The sequence below is a fragment of the Homarus americanus genome, unplaced genomic scaffold (assembly GCF_018991925.1).
Source record: "Homarus americanus isolate GMGI-L3 unplaced genomic scaffold, GMGI_Hamer_2.0 scaffold20242, whole genome shotgun sequence".
Lineage (NCBI taxonomy): Eukaryota > Metazoa > Arthropoda > Malacostraca > Decapoda > Nephropidae > Homarus > Homarus americanus.
The window spans coordinates 85,558-98,449 of NW_024715626.1; the positions used below are offsets into that span (position 1 = coordinate 85,558).

At 39.5% G+C, this 12,892-nt stretch overlaps 1 protein-coding gene across 5 annotated transcripts; it reads left to right on the plus strand.

Moving 5' to 3' along the window:
• Window positions 1–198: 198 nt before the first annotated feature.
• LOC121857918 lies at window positions 199–10,639 on the plus strand. Of its 5 annotated transcripts, none has more exons than XM_042354164.1 (7): window positions 470–754; window positions 2,849–3,026; window positions 4,481–4,626; window positions 6,102–6,237; window positions 7,306–7,489; window positions 7,751–7,873; window positions 9,735–10,639. In XM_042354164.1, the coding sequence occupies exons 3-7, from the start codon at window positions 4,495–4,497 to the stop codon at window positions 9,922–9,924; spliced, it is 765 nt and encodes a 254-aa protein (XP_042210098.1). In that variant the 5' UTR covers window positions 470–754; window positions 2,849–3,026; window positions 4,481–4,494; the 3' UTR covers window positions 9,925–10,639. The 5 variants fall into 5 exon arrangements, with proteins under 5 accessions (XP_042210099.1, XP_042210098.1, XP_042210096.1 ...); XM_042354161.1 differs by lacking the exon at window positions 470–754 and adding an exon at window positions 761–927 and having other exon boundaries at window positions 2,704–3,026; XM_042354165.1 differs by lacking the exons at window positions 470–754; window positions 2,849–3,026 and adding an exon at window positions 199–382.
• Window positions 10,640–12,892: the final 2,253 nt, after the last annotated feature.

Genomic DNA, 12,892 nt, shown 5'->3' on the forward strand with positions numbered 1-12,892 from the left:
ATTTTATTTTCCTACGTTCCTGCGTTGTGAATTCCTCAGAATGATACAAAACAATTAATTAAACAACTTACTAAAATGCAAATGACAGGGGAAAAGAAGTTTCTGTGGAAGGTAGTCGTAGGAGTAGAGAAGGGTGCCGTGGCTTAACACAGCTTGTCTGATGGCGATAGGATAACCCTAGGACCGCCAAAAGCAACACTACTGTAGTGCCCGGCAGCGGCAACAGAGCATGGAGAGAAGGGTTGGGTTTCTTTTGTAAGACTGACACCGCCACGAAAGCAGCCCGAGTCCAACACCACCCAAAAAAAAAATCCAAGACTTGCACAACTTCTGGTCTCTGCGGCTATACCAGCACAATAAAGGAATATATGAAGAACGAAAGGTAGGTTAGCGGTAGAGCTGTGTGGGGGAAGGTGAAGGTAAAGTCGAGCCAACTCTACCCTCTTCACTGCGTTGACCTTGACACAACGCCTACAATTTAGAATTACTCTGTCGCGTTTTGATAGTTTCAAGACAGGGCAAGACTTTTACCCACGCGAAGCTTAATTATATACATTGTTATGTCGCGGTCAGAAGAACAAAACAATGCAGACGGCACACCTACATCACAAACTAAAGCTGAAAATAAATGTCATCCACTGTGGCCCACTATACACTTTGAGTCTAACTTCCTTATTATGTACTCCCTGCATACTGCTGTAGTTAATCTAAACTAATAAAAACAAACTACATCATGTGATACATCTCGTGTAAGGTAACATAAACCATATCATTTATATTGACTCTTTACAGCCAATGGACCAATGTTTACTCTTTATTTTAATGTTTACTGATAGTAATTACGTCTTGGAACTTGTTAAATATATTAACATCGCCTTAAGAAAACTGTGACGTGAGTTCTTCAGACATCTATAAGTGAAAACACAGGTAAATGACTTTTTTTAAGATGTCGCTTATTTTTGTTAGTTTGGGGTTATTTAAAGATGTCGTTTGATGTTGTTATTTTGATGTTATTTAAAGATGTTTATTATTGTTATTTTGAGATTATTTAAAGATGTCGCTTAATGTTGTCATTTAGGAGCTATTAAATAAGCTTTTTTAAAGTTTTGGGTAAAATAAAAGAATAGCTGTGATATTTTATAAATAGATTAGTTAATAGACCATTAATGTCGCTTCTACCAACAGTAGGACATATCAACATAGACCAATGGGAAGTTAGTTGATTAGTCCTTATTTTGGCATTTCGATATCAATTAGGGGTAAAGGTGTAGCAGACAGCCAACACTAAGAGGAGCTGTTCGATTTTGTTAATTTTTTCCACATATATTTTCTGGGGTAATAGTAATTAATAAAAGCGATGCAACAATGCACAGAACCTAATAGAACTTGACCTAACTAACCTAACCAAAGAAGCCTTCCTAACTTCCTAGCCAGGGGGTTCCGCCCCAAGACCCCTGGCATATTAAGCAGAAAGAACATACTTTGATATCTGTTACCAATGACCCCTGGCATATTAAGCAGAAAGAACATACTTTGATATCTGTTACCAATGAAAGCAAATTTCTTGAAGTGGCATTGTGTAATATTTTGGTATTACTACAGTTTCAACCAATATGGCTCTCGAGTTTAGACAATTTTAAGACAATTTTAAGACACTTTTCTTCTATGACATTTCCCTCACAAGTGACTTAAATATACCGAGGGATCCAGGGGGGCAGAGCGGCCCCCTGGTTAGGAGGTTAAGTTAAGTAATTTTAGGTCAATTGTAAGGGAAATGTCATTGAAAAATCAAATTAAATCAAACTCTGATAATTAAAATATTTTAACTTTTTTTATGGATGTGAAAGTATGAATGATGACTGAAACTAAGAGCAGACAACCCGCACCAACACGGCAGAAGTTTTTGGGAATAATTATGGTAAATAATGATTTTATTCACATACAAAGCAGGCAGAGACATCATTATAGTGTCATATCATCAGTTGTTTTCCTTGTTTTACACCACAGTTTGCCTCATCCTTCAATCCCTGCTCATTACAGGTGATTCATAATCATAGATAAAGAAAAAATAATTATTAAATTAAAAGGTGTCTTATTATTTTTATTACTTACTATCATCCAAAGAACATCTGTGGAATAAATGATCAAAATCGAATAACTACTTCTGTTGCTAGCCGTCTTCTCCACTTTTACCCAAATACTGTAGGTAACAAGTTACCTGTTTGACATCAGAGAAAAGCATGGATAGCTTCATGTGTCTTGAATATACTTTACAGCTTCTAGGTCAACCAGGTCATTGACATTAATGTTATAACATGCTTCAACAACTAAGGTCTTTAAGTGCATAACATGGTTTGTAATTACACCAGTTTATCAACAATTGAAAAGGTAAAGATTCTAAAAAGGTGAACCATGAAACTCTATATTGATTTGTATATGGGGTGATAAAAAAACTTCACTCTTTAACATTTTCGTTGGAAATTTATACAGTATATACTTTTTGTTTTTTAGTTTCTGACTTTTAATTTTAAGATTTGGTCTTTAGGTCAGGTTGTAGCGTACTGTTGTCAAGTTATCTTTGCTTGTCTATTATCTCTTTGTATGGGCTCACATACGTACGTACATGTAAGATATCTCACACTCAGGATGGAGATAAGAATAGAAACTCACAATGCGTTTTCTGTATATATATTGTATGTACAGTGCGGTGCTAAGGAGTTGCGGTGTGGTGAGGAGCTTGCTGAGGGAGCTGGTTGGTGAGGAGCTTGTTTGGAGGTCTTGCTGGTTCAGGAGAATAGAGTAAAATGAGTTCCGCAGCCAGGCCTACTCTATTTATACGGCTGCTCAGGATCAGAGACACGAGGTGTGAACTGTGCGGGGCCAATCACCGTGCAGTACGCGAGACAGAGCTGGTACGCTGATCCTGGCTGGGAAGTGGAAGGTCAAGACTCGGTCACCGATAGTACTCCTCCGTCTGCACCTGAGAACTAGTCTGTCGACGTTGCTCGCTGAAAGCTGATTGGCTGGTAAGCGAACGGCAGGTGATCAGTCGGCAGCTTTAGGGGAAAGTATCCACCACAAGGTCCTTCTGGTTAGGAGAGGTTAAACTTGTACAGTACTGTATTGTAATGCTGTATATACTGTAGTACTGTACTGTACTGTACTCATATTTGAGCATAAATAGGTTAGATTTTTTATGATATTTTTGTTTGGCAAAATTTTATTTTCTTCACCATTTTTGGGTTATTTTTGATAAACTGAGGAACTTTTCTTCCATTGAAGAATTTCCCTTCCTTAACCCAGACACCTGCTTACACAAACTGTAGCTTCCATTTTTGTTTTAATTATTCAAGCAAAATTTAATCGTCCTAAAAATTTGGGGGTTGAATTTACTCGGAGAAATTTGGGATTTGCCATCGAACCTTCACATGTCTAGTTGGCTGGAAAGTTGTTTACAAGTTTTATTTATGTTCTATATTTATTAAGAGGAAGGATGCTGAGCATTTGTAGACACAGATGTAAAATTATAGGATGATGGACATAGTTTGTCCACATAGAAGATTGTGAACTGTACAGTAATACTTTTGGATTATTCCTGCTACTGCTGTCACTTGTCTCTCTCTACACCTGTCATGGAGGTTATTATATTCCTTGGTGTAACCCACAGGAAAGTGAGAGTGGAGTAGATACTGTAGATATACATGACATTATTTAACCTGTGTCATCTTTCACACTTGAGAGACAATGGTCAAAATAATTCATTATATTCCTCTGAAGTACTGTAACACTTGCCAGAGAGAGAAAACTTATTAATGTATGGATAGTCATTTTGACAGATATAAATACAAAGGAGTAAGAATTAAGTACATAGTTATCACTTAGAGTATAGCACTGTATTTAAGTGGTACAGTATATCACTAAGGAAAACATAGATAATTTTTTTTTTCTTTTTTTACAGGGCTTAGCCCACCCGGCTCAGGTCACTAACCCACATCAGGGCCTGGGGGCGAAAATGTAATAATAATAATACTAATAATAATAATAATAATAATAATAATAATAATAATAATAATAATAATAATAATAATAATAGAACCGTAAAGAAATAAAAACAAATAAAAAAGATCAAAAGTGAGAAACAATATATGTATGTTGTGTAGTCAAAGTAAGAGAAACAATTGAGACCCTGCAATTGTGTGTAAATGAGACAGAAAGTCAGATCAACAGCCTGGGACGTGGTCACAGTACCATACTGTATTATATTGCCCAAAGAAGTGTACATATCTGAATGAAATTAACACAGAGATTAGGCAGAATAATGGCAGGTTAATGTTGGGTTAGATTAGGTTAGGTTACATTAGATTATACTGTACTGCATTAAGAAACTTTGATTGAACCATTTTGATGTGCTTTGGTTTATAATTTTGTATAGATATTGTGCGTATAGAATTTTTAGCTGTTGACATTCTAATATTTGCAGGAAATATTGAAATAATGTCTGCTCCCGAGGAAAAGATCTATGACTTAATTGTGGTTGGTGCTGGCATGATTGGGTCAGCTGCTGCCCACCATGCTTCTCAGATCCCCAATACAACTGTCTGCTTAGTAGGACCCCCAGAGCCTAAGGTAAAGGTATTTATAAGGCAATGTAGTTTCTTTTTGATGTAAAGATAAGTTTGATAGGGGTGTTACTTTTGTGTTCTAAATATTTTATGAGAGGTAATTTTGTCAAATTTCAAAATATTTTTTACTTTACTTTTACTTGGGCGGTCGGTCACGTCTCTGTTACACATTGTATGTAACTCATTGGAATTTTGTAGTGTAATGAAGATGTGATGCTAAAATACAGTATTCATAACAACTCAATGTAAACACAAGGCCTTTCCTACCTTGGTACTGTACCAGCTACTAAACTGCTAAGTGACAAAGAGGATAAGTAAGAGTTTCTCACTGTCTCACTTTCTGTCATTTATTCATTTGTTCTGCATCAGATGTAATATTTTGTGTGCCCCTTCCACAAATAATACTTCAAGAATAACATTTGGTTTACCTCCCATCACATCTTAACACCTGATATCACCAGTTAGTAGCAGGTCCATCCTATGTAACCACTAGACACCACGCTTGATAAAACTAAGAATTATGAATATCCTTATGGGTTCCAAGTTTTTTATAGTTAATGAGATTTTTCTGTAGTGAATGTGTCTAGTGTTGGATGGGCCACTGATCAGTTTGATTACTTCAACTCATGTCTAAAAGGTTCTCCTTGTGTTTTGAAAATAATCTTCATTTATCTGACAGAAGAAAGATATTAATCTGAACACTTAATTTCTTAGCTATCAGGTCAGTATAGTGTGTCCTGTTTATTCTATGACTTACAGTATAAATCATGACTCCTTGATCCCCAGCCTCTTGAAGCCCACTTTGGGCCTTGTGTCTACATGTGTGTGTCTGTGCGTGTGTGTAGACTAGGATGGTAGACAAATTATGAAATGGATTTTATGTTTAGGTCCAGTATTTTACTACAATATGATTGGATTTGTGGTTGATTTTGGCTTTATTCCTATTTTCCATGTACTGTATTGAAACTTCAGAATTTATACAGTAATCAGATTGGCACAAGTCACTTCACCTCTGCTGTAATACATTAATTATAATATTCTGTATTAATTGCCTTAATACGTACATAAATAGTATTCTTAGATATAGTAAAATCAGTTTACACTCGCATTAGGGTCTACATTAATATATATACTTATACCCTGTAGTAATATCTCTGTTAGCAGGAATCCCTCTTAACCAGAACTTTCCAATAACCAGAATTGAAATTTCCTTGGAATTTTCTGGAAAATTCTGAGAAAAATTTCCCTGTTAACTACCTGTACATGGAAAATTCTGGAAAATTCCTGGGATGTGGGATTTTTTTCTGGGTTTGAGAGAGTCATCTCGTTACCCAGAAATCTCTCATTCCTAGAAGTGCTCTGCACTAATTGTTCTGGCTACTGAAGATATCTTTTGTATACCGGGGAATATTTTTTTGTAATTACAGTATTTCTATGTGTTTATATATTAAATGCCTTGCAGCTGCTCTCTTGATTCAGGTTCGTAAAGGGCAAGACATTTTTGGCTGCTGGTTTGATGAGGGCAGGCTCTGTTATCAGATTAATAGAAACAAAATCTGGTGCAATCTTGGAGCTAAGTCTCTCGCAAGATTCAGGGACTTAGAGAAATTGACAGGTTTGCATCACACTTTGTATTATTGTGTAATGTTATACGTGTGACAGGTTTGCATGGCCGGATTTTACCATCTCGGCTGTCCCCGGGCCAGTTTTTCAAGCCCTTGTATCCCACACTTAAGCTTTACCTCACTATAAACTGGACAGGTTGAGAGTTGGATTTTAGTTCTGTAAGCTTACAAGCTTTACAGACTAGATCTACAAGTATATAATCACATTGAATTAAAGGGCTTATAAAAAGGCTGTAAAAAGGTCAGCTAACTTTACATTTATCAAGAAAATGACTCATGAACAAAATAATATTAAATCACTGACCTAGTTACATTATACTACAGTTATTTAACATAGACATAACAAACCTTTGCTGGTCCACTTTGAACTACTGTCCTAGCCTCACAGTCCCATTGTCCAATTTAGAAATCAGGCCCTGAAGTTTGTATTGTACTGTATGTTGATGTGCAGACCAATGTTTGAGAGACAAGTTTGTATATTTTGTATATACTGTACTGTATATTGTTGGGTGATCTAATGTAGAGCTTTTGGCTTATTGTATACTTAATGTAACTTAATACAGTGTGTAAAATATCACCTTTCCTTGGTTCTTGAATCACATAAATAATTCTTAATGGACCATTATAAGGATTATTTTGAGGGTTAATCATATGTTCTATCACTTTAATGTAACCGATCAAATTTAAACTAAACCAAACCTTATGAGTCAACAACTTAGCATCAGCCAGGTGGGTTTGGCATCCCATATCATAAGCTGAGATAGTCATGATCTATCTCCACCATGTATGTGTGGCTGTTGTATGTTAGTTGTTGCATTGTGAAGTGAAAAATTGCAAACTAACCCAGAGATAATGTATACAGTAATCCCTCGTCAATGATGGGATTCGTGACCTCAGTTTTGAGTACAGTAACCTCATTTAATATTTTACACACAGTTATGAGTGTTTGGATAATGAAACACTGATGTTGTGAGCAAGTATCCCAATACATAACCAGTTGGATATGAATGCTCCCTAGGATTTATGAGCAGTAAAAAAAAAAAAACTCTTCTCTCCAGGGGTGAAATTCTACACAGAATCAGGCTATGCTTATGTAACCTTGGACAAGAGCACTCTTGAAAACTTAATGGAAGTAAATCAGAAATGTGGATTTGAGGCTCAAGATATTACAAACTCGTGGAAGAATATCTTTCCATTTTTACACTTGCCTGATAATGCAAGTGTTGTCTGGCAAAGTGTGAAGTTAGTACCTGTGTTGATATTTTCTTCTCTTGAAATGAAACTTGAATATTGTTAGTGTTAGTTTATCATGTTGATGTTACTTGTTTATACAGTATTAAATATTGTTAGAATTAGCTGTCATATTGATACCACCTGTTTATATATTCAGTAATGTAACTTAAATACTGTATTATAGACATTAGTCTGTTATTTTGGTGGGCACATATTTATACTTTGATTAAGTAAACTTTGATTATGATAATTATCATCACGTACCACAAGTGGTGGCCACATTATTCCACGAAAGCTGGTGACTGCCCATCAGACTGCCGCTCAGATGTGTGATGCCCAGATTTTACACAAAATCGTGTCCACTGTTCTGCCATCAAAATGTGATACACACAAGTAAGATATTAATTATAAATGCTCATGTATTATCTGTCACTTTTGTGGGGAGTAGTATTAGATAAAGGGGAATAAAAGTCCCTCAATATAATTTACTTACTTTATTGTTTTACCTAATGGCTACCCCAATTAGAGATGACCATGACGGGGGAAGGAGTCCAGTGTGTGTGTGTGTGTGTGTGTGTAAAAATAATAATAATAAATAATTAACGGTTTATTAAAAAAGTTCTGCAGCCCGAAGGCTGAAAATATACATTGGACATAAATGACTTATTACTTACATTGGTGGTTTAACAAAAGCCTTCATTAGAGAAAGGTAAAGGAACATACAGATTAATGTAGGATTGTACGTGTTGAACAGCAAACACGTAGTGTAGTAACTCCCTCCCAGATGGTGTTAGGAGGGACCTCACGTGATGTAGTAGTTCCCTCAGATGGTGTTATGAGGGACCTGACGTGGTGTAGTAACTCCCTCGCCGATGGTGTTATGAGGGACCACGTGGTGTAGTAATTCCCTCACAGATGGTGTTATGAGGGACCTCACGTGGTGTAGTAATTACCTCACAGATGGTGTTATGAGGGGCCTCACGTGGTGTAGTAACTCCCTCACAGATGGTGTTATGAGGGACATCACGTGGTGTAGTAATTCCCTCACAGATGGTGTTATGAGGGGCCTCACGTGGTGTAGTAATTCCCTCACAGATGGTGTTATGAGGGACATGTGGTGTAGTAATTCCCTCACAGATGGTGTTATATGAGTGAGGTTTGGTCTTAGGCCTTCCTATCGTAGACGGATTAACACATCTCTGGTTGTTGTTGGGTCTCACGGGCCGTTATCACTGGGTACCTGGGACCTCACTGTGTGAAGGTTAACTTGGGTGCGACTGTTACTGTTGAGTTGTTCTCACTGACTTAAGCACTGTTCACCACTGTTCACCTCTGTTTAACACTGGTTCCGTTCCTTTCCTAAATGAAATTGGCTTCCTGGCGAGAACTTGTTGATATTCCGGTGGGTAGACGCTACGTTCCAGGGGAGGGGGTTGTGGGCCAACAACAGTTGACCTAACACTCCGGAAGGGCGCCGATACGTCTTGACACCCGCCGGTGGTCAGGATGTGTGTGTGTGTGTGTGTGTGTGTGTGTGTGTGTGTGTGTGTATGCGTGCATGCGTCGTGCGTGCGTGCGTGCGTCGTGCGTCTTTGATGCGTGCATTAAATGCGCGTGCGTCGTCGTGCGCGTCGCGTCTTTGTCTTTGTCTTTGACTCTTATCTTGATGTGTGTGTGTGTGTGTGTGTGTGTGTGTGTGTGTTCTTCTTTATAATTTTGTCAAGAACTATTTTCAATCCCGGTACTTTTTTCACTGGTAGTCTCCATAGATCTTTCACCCTGTGCGTGAAGAAGTTCTTCCTCTCTTTCATCATTCATGAGGCCTTGGTGAGTTTGAAGCTGTGTTGGTTTCCATACTCCTTGATTCACCCTACACAAAGGTAGGAGAGAAGTGAAGATAATAGATAGGTAGCCTGATGATGCTAATGAGTGAATTACCCTAGGAAGAAAAAGTATTTATGAATATTTTTCACTTCACAATGATGTACTTCTTGGTCAATGAAAATATTGAAAAAGGACATTTTAAAGGTAAATTTACCTCTAAACCAGGACTAGATGACTGTAGATGAATATAGAGATTTAATTGAAATTACAAAGCAGTATTGTTGTGCAGTACTCTCATAAATTCATTATTCATATAAGTACAGGGTCATCATATCACTATAGATGTCCTGTCAGGATATGGAGAAAGTAAGTGTGAACACTGTCACAGAAGCTATTATATAAGACTTGAGTGTTACGCTTTTATTTCTAGATGGGACGTAGTGACAGAGTGCGGCAGTGTACTTCAAGGCCACCGGGTCTTGGTAGCTGCTGGTGGCTTTGCTGCTCTCAAGCCATTATTTCACCATGTTGCCCCACAAATGGTCCCCGATCTTGAACTGAGGACCCAGACTATTTCATATCTATGCATCAGTGCAGAAGAAGCTCAAAGACTAAAGTAAGAAACTGGTGGAGTGGTTTTATGTTAGGCCAACAGTCCATTGGTCACAGGTTTGAATCTCCATTGAGAAGATGGTGTGTGTTTGATATCTGATGTAAGATAGTGCTGCTGTAGTGCTGTGGTGTGATCATATCCATAGTGACTTGTCTCAAAAATTCATACGGGTTGGCCCTCTCTTATCCGGGACTCCATTAATTGGTAACTTCCAGTTATTGGCATAATTATCAAAAACGAATTATTGTATCCATAAAATCTCCTAATATATAGCTCATTCAACTGCCATGCAGTTATCCAGTTGCCCCAGACTCAATTCTACTATTATTTTCTGACATCCATGCAATTATCACAATGATCTTGAAGCTAAAAAATAATTATACACGATCAAAATAATAATAAACTTTTCAAACTTTATGTAAAGACACCCAGATGGGTGACATCTTACAGCTGCAGCACGATGCTGCCAGACATGGTAACAGTACCTGCATTGTACTGCAGATAGACAGTTATTGATTTATCATTTCTACCACTTGTCAGCAAACTAGATGTTTGGCCAGTTGTCTTGTTCCTTGTAATGACTCTCATTGCCTAGTGTTAGTATAGGAGGAACCAGAGTACCCGGAGAAAACCTGGGATACTGTATTTGGTTAGGTCAGCCACACTTTTACTTTTATCCTCTTCGCCACTGATCGGCTTGTTAGCCGCTTGGGCAATCGGTCACGTCTCTTTTCATTTATCTTCTTCACCAAAAGATCGGCTCGCTAGCCGCCCGGGCGATCGGTCACGTCTCTGTCACGCACTGTTGGCAAATACTGGGCATGCACCGGTTCCTGAATGTACCTGAACCCACTCCAGTGTTGGTCAAGTCTTGTCTTGAAAGAGCTCACACTCGGTGCTGTCACAATACTATCTGGTAGATTGTTCCAAGAGTTTACAACCCTCACTCCGAAAAAGTTTGCCCTCGTGGTTTTCTGGACTTGCGGCTTCTTCAATCTTGAGCTCCAATCTCTCAGGGTAGCTGAGGTGCCGAAGTGCAGGCACCAGTCTAGTGGCCCGCCTTTGAACATTTTCAACCAACTGACAGTCCCTAGCATATCTCAGGGACCAGATGGGGTGACAGTATGACTCTCAATTGTGGCACCAGCGGAGAGTGAAGACGTGTCAGGTTGATCAAAGGCACCACCGCCAGGCTGACCACAATGAGCAAACATGCCACCCAGAGCAGAGGTGCTAGCTTTGAGGAGTTCTTCCATACCCGTATGCTGTCTTGGGGTGCGGTGGCGTTTCTTTACTTTTATCCTCTTCACCACTGATCGCCTCGTTGGCCGCTTAGGCGATCGGTCACGTCTCTGATTACTTTTCTTTTTCATTTATCCTCTTCACCAAAAGATCGGATCGCTAGCCGCCCGGGCGATCGGTCACGTCTCTGTCACGCACTGTTGGCAAATACTGGGCATGCACCGGCTCCTGAATGTACCTGAACCGCTCCAGTGTTGGTCAAGTCTTGTCTTGAAAGAGCTCGCACTCAGTGCCGTCACAACCTTTCCGTGGAATATTCCAGGTTCTACGCTCTTACTCCGAAAGGTTGCCTCACCAGTTTTCACAGACTTGCGACTTCTTCAATCTTGAGCTGTGACCCCTTAGCCAGGGCCGAACGTCCACCAGCTCAAGTAGGGCCTCGACTGAGTAGTGACCCTTGAGATGCTTATACGCAATTAAGGTCACCCCTGGCCCGTCTGTGAAGTATAAGCTAGGCAAGTTCAGGCGCTCCAATCTCTCAGGGTAGCTGAGGTGCCGAAGGGCAGGCACCAGTCTGGTGGCCCTCCATTGAACATTTTCTACCAAATGACAGTCCCTAGCATATCTCGGAGACCAGACGGGGTGACAGTATTCCAGACGGAAAAGCACTTCACTCTTGAAATCGTTACGAGGGACGGACCGTCTAGATATCTGAACGACCTTCTTATAAGATCCAATAATTTATTTGCCTGATTTACCTTCATCTCGCAATGGCCCGAGAACTTCAGCTCATTGTCAACATACACACCTAGGTCCTTCTTACATTCCGTCTAAGATAGTGCAGTTTCTTCATCCCGTTGGGACATATGATACGCCTCCTTACCGTTGGTACGCCCCAGGTGCATCCTCTTAAGCTTCGTGACATTGAATCTCAGCTGCCATTTCTACGACTATTCTTGGAGCCCACAGAGGTCCATCTGCAGCTCTTCACAGTCCGCTTGGTTCTTTATTTCCCGAAATAACTTGGCGTCATAGGCAAACATTTGTATGGAGGAATGTACAACGTCAGGCATGTCATTTATGAAACAAACAAACAGCAGCGGGCCCAATACATTGCCCTGTGGTACCCCGCTTGTGACAGGTACGGATGATGATTTCGTGCCATTAATCACCACACACTGCTTGCAATCATGTAGAAAGTCTTCTATCCATGCTAGGACATTTCCCCGAATTCTGTACTCTTCCAGTTTGATTTTCAGCCTTTTGTGGGGTTCACTGTCGAAAGCCTTGGCAAAATCTAGGTAAATACTGTCGATATTACCGCCCCGTTCCAGAATATGGGTCCAAATATCCAATACCTTGAGCAATTGTGTTAACCCATTAGCGCCGGCATAAAACCGTGCTGGCAATCCTTTACAAGGTTGTTTCGGAGTAGATGTTTCATCACGGCATCTCTGATAATAGTCTCAAGTGCTTTACGTATTAGGCTGGTCAGGCTCACTTGTCTATAGTTATTCGTGGAGTGACGAGCGCCCTTCTTGAAGATAGGACTCACATGAGCCGTTTTCCATTCACTGGGAACCTTTTGTTCATCCAGGCATTTACAATACAGGATCTTTAGGGGCTGGGCAAGCTCGTTGCTCAACTCTCTTAGCACTCTTGGATGCACCATCTCAGGGCCGAGACTCTTATGGACCTTTAGCTTTGACAGTTTATTTCTAATACCCTCTTGT